This window comes from Mizuhopecten yessoensis, unplaced genomic scaffold (genome assembly GCF_002113885.1).
Source record: "Mizuhopecten yessoensis strain PY_sf001 unplaced genomic scaffold, ASM211388v2 scaffold371, whole genome shotgun sequence".
Taxonomy (NCBI): Eukaryota; Metazoa; Mollusca; class Bivalvia; order Pectinida; family Pectinidae; genus Mizuhopecten; species Mizuhopecten yessoensis.
In genome coordinates, this window is record NW_018403513.1 from 758,767 (window position 1) to 768,325 (window position 9,559).

Genomic DNA, 9,559 nt, shown 5'->3' on the forward strand with positions numbered 1-9,559 from the left:
AATGATAAACTATGTAACTAATGATAAACTATGTAACTAATGATAACTATGTAACAAATTATAAACTAAGTAACTAACGATAATCTATGTAACTACGATAAACTATGTAACTAACGATAAACAATGTAACAAATGATATACAATGTAACTAAAGATAAACTATGTAACTAACAATAAACAATGTAACAAATTATAAACTATGTAACTAACGATAAACTATGTAACAAATGATATACAATGTAGCTAAAGATAAACTATGTAACTAATGATAAACTATGTAACTAATGATAAACTAAGTAACTTATCATAAATTGCTAATGATAAACTATGTAACTAATGATAAACAGCTAATGATAAACTATGTAACTAATGATAAACTATGTAACTAATGATAAACTAAGTAACTAATGATAAATTGCTAATGATAAACTATGTAACTAATGATAAACGGCTAATGATAAACTATGTAACAAATGATAAACTGCTAATGATAAACTATGTAACAAATTATAAACTAAGTAACTAACGATAAACTATATAACTAATGATAAACTAAAAAACTAATGATAAACTGCTAATGATAAACTATGTAACAAATTATAAACTAAGTAACTAACGATAAACTATGTAACTAATGATAAACTAAGTAACTAATGGTAAACTATGTAACTAATGATAAACTATGTAACTAATGATAAACGACTAATGAAAAACTATGTAACTAATGATAAGCGTCTAATGATAAACTATGTAACAAATTATAAACTAAGTAACTAACGATAAACTATATAACTAATGATAAACTAAGAAACTAATGATAAACTGTTAATGATAAACTATGTAACAAATTTTAAACTAAGTAACTAATGATGAACTATGTAACTAACGATAAACTATGTAACTAATGATAAACTGCTAATGATAAACTATGTAACAAATTATAAACTAAGTAACTAACGATAAACTATGTAACTAATGATAAACTAAGTAACTAATGATAAACTATGTAACTAATGATAAGCGTCTAATGATAAACTATGTAACTAATGATAAACGGCTAATGTAACTAATGATAAACGGCTAATGATAAACTATGTAACTAATGATAAACGGTAAATGATAAACTATGTAACTAATGATAAACGGCTAATGATAAACTATGTAACTAATGATAAACGGCTAATGATAAACTATGTAACTAATGATAAACGGTAAATGATAAACTATGTAACTAATGATAAACGGTAAATGATAAACTATGTAACTAATGATAAACGGCTAATGATAAACTATGTAACTAATGATAAACGGCTAATGATAAACTATGTAACTAATGATAAACGGTAAATGATAAACTATGTAACTAATGATAAACGGTAAATGATAAACTATGTAACTAATGATAAACGGCTAATGATAAACTATGTAACTAATGATAAACGGCTAATGATAAACTATGTAACTAATGATAAACGGCTAATGATAAACTATGTAACTAATGATAAACGGCTAATGATAAACTATGTAACTAATGATAAACGGCTAATGATAAACTATGTAACTAATGATAAACGGCTAATGATAAACTATGTAACTAATGATAAACGGTAAATGATAAACTATGTAACTAATGATAAACGGCTAATGATAAACTATGTAACTAATGATAAACGGCTAATGATAAACTATGTTACTAAGTACAAGGGGAAATGAGATCCAACGTCCGCTAGTGGATGTTCAGTGAAGTTCTGCGTTCCCCAGTTGATTGATTCCTAAATGGAATACACCAGTCCAGCAATAAGGGTAATAGAAATTCACTAGTCCAGCAATAAGCTTGGGTAATAGAAATTCACCTGTCCAGCAATAAGGGTAATAGAAATTCACCAATCCAGCAATAAGGGTAATAGAAATTCACCAGTCCAGCAATAAGGGTAATAGAAGTTCAAAGAAGAGACGACCAGACAACATCAAGTGGGGAGTCTCTGCACATTTTTGTCCAGTTTACATGTTTCAGTCCACATCATGTAAACTGGATTAAATTTCCCGAGATTCCCCATTTGATGTTGTCTGGTCATCTCTTCTTTGAATATGTAACTAAAACTATGAACTTATGATAAACAATGTAACTAAATATAAACTATGTAATTAATGATACTGTAATTAATGACAAACAATGTAACTAATGATAATCAAGGTAGCTAATGATAAAAGAAAAAATCTAAGTTTACTGATGTCAAAACTTTTGTATGCGTCAAGATTACATTTAGGATTCTACCAATGTTAAGAAATTGTGAAATATAATCTCACTAAATTTGTCCTGTCTGCTTTAAGTGTATAATAGATGGTGACCTATCTTGTGTTACAGGCCTCGGGCATCTGCTGTGGCCGAGAGACTGTGGAGTAGTAAAGACGTGAAGGATGTGGATGCTGCAGGTAAACGGCTGTCAGAACATCGCTGCCGTATGCTCAGGTATGACATCGTATACACTACAGTATACAGTTGTTGACTTGGAATGAGGGATACAGGTGCTTTGTTCGACCCTCAGTCAACCTGGTGCCATTGAAGTTAACAAAACATCCGTTCCTCAGAGATTTGTACTTGACAAAAATATTACAAATCTCTTATGCTCAGTGTCATAGAGAATTTAGATTTACTGGAATAGATTGTGGGAAATCAAGGTAAATGTAGGCTTATAGAAAGGTCACTCCCAAGTTCAGTAATCAGGCGGGATCAAGTATAACAAACCTTGTTGACCTCCTGTCATTTTGAGTGTTGTCATTTATTAAGAGAAATGTTAAGGAGGCACAGTTGTCTAGTGTTAGGACGCCGGGCTCGTGACCCAAGGGTTGCAGATTCAAGTCATGTTATAGCACTGTGTTGTATATTTGAACAAGATACTTAACTACGCTTGTTCCAGTCTACTCAGCTGTAAATGAGGTTGTGGTTTGGCAGTGCTGGAATTGTTGAATGTTAGCTGTGAGCACCGAAATGGTAGCACCGGCTGTATGCTCCCCAGGGAGTTGAGAAAGATGGTTGCAAAGGCCCAATAACCACAGATAATAGTTTGTGAACCGCTTTGAGACTACCTAAGACCTAGGTTATGATAAAGCAGTATATGAAAACCTCAAATGATTATTATTATTATTACCCCATTTTGCATGTGGTGCAACCTTTGCTGATTGTTTTTACTTGTGTCCGTCTAGTCGAGGCCTACCAGTGGGGATGATCAGTGGTCCAGACTACTGTCTCCGACGAGGACATCGCCGAGACAGAGACAACTCCTCCAACTGCTCCGTCGGTCACTGCTTCCAGAGCAAGGACACCGTCCAGATAGAAAAGATCAATGTCCGAGTCCAACAGAGGAGTCACAACCTGCCAGTTCCCGACTGTAACCAGGTAAGGCCAGCAACAAAAGACAAAAAGAAAGGAAATTAAATTCAAATTTCAATTTCAGATATAATTCAGGTACTTTTGTTCCTATTATAGCTGTTACAGATTCCTAATTATAATATAAACTTTATTTATTTTACAACAATTATAAAACAAGTAATTTCATCTTATATTAATCACTTCTTGTTGGCCCGGATGGTAGCATGCGGGGGTCTTATTGTGGGAGGAAACTGGAATACCCGGAGAAAACCTACTTCGTAGGGCAGTTGACCCATACCTTTTTATGTCCAATCGGGTAATCAAACTCCAACCGCCTTGGTGAAAAGGAATTGCACCACCCGACCACCCTGATTACTGAAATATTAATTGTCACTTAGATCTCATTTGATATAAATATGATTATAGTTTTAAGTCTTCGTATATATGACATCATTATATTTTCCCATTTCAGATAATTTCCCAAGGAGGAAACATGATTACCATAGCAGTAGTGATAGCTTTGTTCATTGTTGTCATTGTCAGCATCAAAGCCACAGGAAACAGAATGATGCAGGGACGGTTTTGTCGAAATAAGAACATCTTCATCGCATTCATTGTTGTCATTCTCATATATTTTATGTGTTCAACATCACTTTGGATGCAGGTCCTGGAATTCAAGGGTTCTTTTGAAAAACGTGTGAAATCGTCCTACTCCGACAAGGGTTCAATATAGTGCTGTGTTATTGTTTTCATTTTTGATGGCTGACTAAAATAGACCGCAAAAATAATTAAAGGACGATATTTGTGCAGACATTGTTCAATGTTATCTCCGAGTTAATGAACTGCGTATTTTCACTTCTGAAATGGCCTAGTCATATTTAATTTTATCAGGACTTTATTTGTGATTCAGAAGTAAAGCTTGTTCTAGAAAAGTCATTGGAAAAAGACTTGTTTTCAGAAAATGGGCAAATAAAGAGTTTTTTCTGCATGATGTATCATATAATTTTTAATTTAAAAATTGTATAGTGAAGGTCACACATGTATCATGATCTATATATCCCTAGAGCTATTTTCCAATAGAAACTGAAAATGGTTGATTCATTAATAAACACCAGCACCCTGTTGGTGAAGTTTAAACTACTGTTTTAAGAATATCCTCAGTCAAAATTGATTGACCCAGTAAGCATTTTAAGGTCACAAATCAATGTCGTGATCAGCTGGCATGGAATCATGTTGGTAATATTTCCATAATAGTCAAGGTCAAACGTCACTTACCTATATACTTAAGAAAAGTTGTATGTACATATGTGTATTCCATAGATAGGTACTGACCCAGAGTCTATAATTAGGCCTGAGAATACAGCTTAATCTTTATGACAAGACAATACATGTGCAAACCTGTATTAAGAGACCATTTAACCCTTTCACCCCTTTGTAACTTTAGTTAACTCTTCCATGCATTGATCTGGATAAGTCCATTTTGGTCTCCAGTGGTGAAAGGGTTAAAACTACATGTTGCAGTTATTTTCATGTTCATAATCCAATCTGTTTTTAGAGACCACCTTGTATCAGTCTGTTTTATGGACCTTTTGAATGAATGTGGTCTCTTAGTACAAGTTTGACGGTACATGTACGTTCAGTTATTAACTTTTTCTGGTTTGTTTTTTTGTCAGAGGTTATTTTTACACGGTATTGTTTCACTACATTCTCAAATTAAAAACCTGTAAAAAATGCTACTGCTGCAGTTTGATTACCTGTGTATGCTGTGAGGATGTGAACGATGGTTGTAGCAATGCATTTCTAAAACACAATCCAACAATTTGATGGCAATCAGTTTGTTTTGTAAAGTTTTAACTTATTTTTGTCAACACCCCATTGCAGGATTATTTATTCATGTCATGTCATTTGCATTTTACTGATAATATTATGATTCATATTACTCTGCCACAAATTAAAAACATTGTAAATAGGCATGAATGTATTTTGATTTTAAATGTCTTTGGGAAAAAACTATGGTCCATTTTGTGAAACACCAAAACATACTGTTGAATCTCTTTATCAAAGACTTTGGAAAACTTGAAATACATTTTTTGTATTCCCTGTTTTACAGGTAACTTTGTATGTTGCATTTGGTCAGAATTTCTTTTTTTAATATAAAGAAAAATGGTACGTTAAAATAAAAAAATAAACTGATTTCTTAAAAATCATCCTTGAGAAGTTAAATGCTCAATTACCTTAGCTATCCTGAATGTTAATAGTTTTACCCCCTTACTATGGACGACAAATTTTACAGTAATTGACATCAGATATAAAAGAAGTAAGTTGTTGAGGAAAATAAAAGTTTAATATGAATCCTTATTGGACATGTATAGTTTGTAGATAATTTTACATTTTTATTTGAATTTTACCTCAGTACCAATGTAACTAAGGTACTTAGCTTTAATAGGGACTGTAGTTGTGAGAATGCTATTATAGAAGTGGAAAGCTGGGATAACCTGACTTTCCCGATACTTGTACATAGCACCAAAGTTCCTCTGTTTTGAGGGCAGATGAGAATTCATGTGTGCAATTATTTCTATGTGGTGTATGGAGATGATTTCAGCTCATCTCACATTTCTCACCTTTTTGTTAATTTTACCTGATTTCTAAAATTACCTTAGTATTTATCATACTAGAATGTTTTGTTTATTTGTGTTTAGGAAAATGCATGCAACTCAAGATAAATCATTGTCCACCTATTTGCCAAATGTTGATTTGAATTGATTGATTTTGATCCTTTATTACTTTCATTTATAACCACTCCACAGGAAAAGGAAATCAATTTGTTGTGACTTGTTACAGTTTCATCAAGTGCATCATTTCACAACTGGATCTACAACAGGGATAGTGAAACATGTAAAAACAGTATTTGATATCGTATATAAACCCATATCTTGTGTAAGGTCTATCTACCTAGAGCTTAATAGAATCCTTTTCTTAGAAGTTTAGAGTTGGATACCTGTGACCTTCCATATTCTCATTGTTTTTGTACATATCTCGCATCAAATGCATATTGTTCAAATGAGTTTCCGAGGGAGAAAGCGTGAGAATGTGTAAGCAAAAACAAATGAGTTGAAAATTTATTTATCGTTGATTTATTTACTCTAATCTGTTGACATTATGATTATAGGATATGTCAGTTCAAGAATTGATGACATTTTAAGTTGTGCCTGTAGAAAACACTGATTACATCATAAAATATGTCTATTCAGCAACTGAGGACATTTAAGTTCTGTATACACAAAAACTGATGACATCATAGAATATGTCGGTTCAAGAATTGATGACATTTTAAGTTGTGCCTGTACAAAAACTGATGACATCATAGAATTTATCTATTTAACAATTGATGACAATTTATGTTTGATCTATACAAAAACTGATTACGTAATAAGTTTTGTCTATTTAACAACTGGCATTATTAAGGTAATCTCTACACAAAAATTAATGGCATCTTTTTTGAAAAGTTCATGACATCATATAAGCTTAATCAATACAGAAACTGATGACAGCACATGAAAATGTTAGGAGAGAAATCCTTTATTAAGTCTTTTCCTCGGTAAAATTGCTTTGTGACACTTTTTGATTTTAATGCAAAAATTATGACATGGTGAGTGAATCAGATCAGTTTTAAATTGTGTTTGAATGACCTTTACAATATCCAATCAACGTATACGACATTGTTATCAATCCTGTTTTAATTGGCTGTTGTGGCATTTATACGTTATAATGATGAAAGATAATTTTTTGTGTTTGTTTTGAAGGGCAATAATTGTTTTCAAGTTCTTCCGACACGTTAAAATAAACTTCAAATTTTATAGTTTTCTTTGCACATTTTGTTAAATTTAATGCTGCATATTCCACCAAAGTCTACCAATGATGAAATTCTTTGGTTGATTTGAGCGTTCCTTTATGCTGAAGCTGAAGTTAATTGTTTTCTTTTAACTTAAAATAGTCAACTTATTAGCAAAAGAAAAAATCTGGTTGACACATAATTATCCATTTTATGAAAGTTAACCTGTACACAGAGCTCAAACAACAAAGAAATATGTATACCCCAAATGAACCTGTATGTTGAGCTTGTCATTAAATCTTGTTTGGTTTTGCACTGGCTTCCATACATATTTAGCAGGAAAAAGATTCTTCAGTATATTCCATTGAGACATGCTCAGTGTAATAGATCCAACAGCAAGGATTTGGTTTTACTATTGGTTTGTTCTACTGTGTTCTAATATGCTGAAATAAAATGCATATGTTTGTATATATATAAACAGCGGGGGCTGTTTATTTCCACTGTGTGGAACATATTCTAGCTTTTATAATCGTGTATGAATATACAATATAGTACATAAACAACATATCATTTTTTGATGTTACTTGTTTTTTCCGTGTGAGCTTTTTGACAGTCCTTCAGTTTATGTTTGGATACCATCAAGTGAAAAAGCATTGTGATTATCGTCACCAAAAATATGCATAATTGTTTCAATGTTTGAGTTAATTGACTTTTTACCTGTGAAAAATGCAAGAGGGACGTACTATCTCATACGACAGTCCTCTCATGTATAACACTCTTGTAGATTTATAATGTAATATCAAATTTTCATTCAGAGATAAAACTTTTAAAATAGAGTATTTAGTCATCTGCCAATAAGAAGGTTGTAGATTGAAAATTTGTTTTCTTTCGAAAATGCCATAAAGGATATAGATCATATAGATACAGTCCTGTTCTAGACAATGATCTAGTAAAACTGTTGTTTCTTCAATATTTTAATCCAAAAGTCTACACCAACCGACTGTCTGTCAGGATATTTGTTGATAAATATCTTCACTGATCAAGACATATATATATTCCATTGTGAAATAAGATCTCTCTTGATGGCAAGCTATTTTGATCTGTATCAGTAGAGAGCTTTGTTATAGAAATCTGAATCTGTAGAGAGCTTTTTATGTTAAATAGAGATCTGGGCTGATTTCGTTTATCCCGAGCCAAAGGAATGAACCGGTTGAATCAGAGTTTTTTATTTATGAAATCAAGTCGAACATATTAATCTGATGCTGCTTTCAATTGAGCCTTGACAAAGCCTTGCAAGGCCTGCATAACCATTTGCAGGTCCGCCAGGATTCATACCCGAAAATGTTATACATATAACCAGGTTCTTCAGCATAAACAAACAGACCCCTGTATCAATAGATCTAGAGAGCTTCATTAATACAGATCTCTATCAATAGGGAGCTTTCTTAACTCATCAACCCCTGAAGACACATTTGAACTCTTCCAGTTGAAAGGTTGGAATAGTTCATTATGAAATTTCGGGGGTGAATGAGTTACTTGAAATCTGTGTTGATAAAGAGCTTTGCCAAGTCAAATGTAAAGACATGTAAACACAGTAGTTACCAGTAATTAGTAGAAGTGTCTTATGTTGACAAATCATGTTCGTTATAATATTACCCGTAGATGATTCTTATACTGTAGTATGTTGATATGGTTTACTCACATTGTCACTCTTAATAATCTAAAACCACCCAAAAGGACCACTTCAAAACCTTATTGTCCTCCAAATGTTTGTATTGTGTGGTCATGTATTACTTGACACTTTTCCTGCTGACCTAGGGGGAGAATTTCTATATCCAACATGTAGACATAATGTCAACTCTTTTTCTCCCAAATCTTACTCGAAATTTTAATGGAACATGACATTAAAACATGGAAATGCATTACTTTATATGGCAAACTTTCTAGATAATTTCTAGGTAACATACACTTATAGAGAAAAGTATGGTAAACCAATGGTAATTAAACTCAAATAAAAAAAAAAAACATGCCAGATCTTCATGACAAGCTTGTGCAGTAATTCCTGTAATCTTGAGGTGGTGTCAATTACCGATGGCAAGAACGACACAGTCAGTCAAACAGCTTTTGACTGACTGTAAAGTCGTCATCTGAATTTGGGTGTCTTCATTGTGAAGGTCATGTCGTAATTTTAATGTCGGATACCACTGACAAAAATGCATGAGACGTATACTTTTTTTAATTAAATGCTGAATTTCGATTGATTCATTTAATTTCCTATGAGATCATGATATTTTGAAATTGTAATTTAAGGACAGAACTGCTAGCATGATTTATGGAATTTGTCATTTCCAGTTTGC

General features: G+C 32.4%; 1 protein-coding gene across 3 annotated transcripts in view; it reads left to right on the top strand.

Moving 5' to 3' along the window:
* Positions 1-6,488, top strand: part of LOC110447083 — a 134,518-nt gene extending 128,030 nt beyond the window's left edge. For all 3 annotated transcript variants that reach the window (XM_021492530.1, XM_021492538.1, XM_021492544.1), the window contains 3 exons: positions 2,366-2,470; positions 3,205-3,397; positions 3,843-6,488. In XM_021492530.1, the coding sequence (XP_021348205.1) occupies positions 2,366-2,470; positions 3,205-3,397; positions 3,843-4,103 (559 nt within the window). In that variant the 3' untranslated portion in view covers positions 4,104-6,488. The remainder of the gene's footprint in view (positions 1-2,365; positions 2,471-3,204; positions 3,398-3,842) is intronic.
* The last annotated feature ends 3,071 nt before the right edge of the window (positions 6,489-9,559 follow it).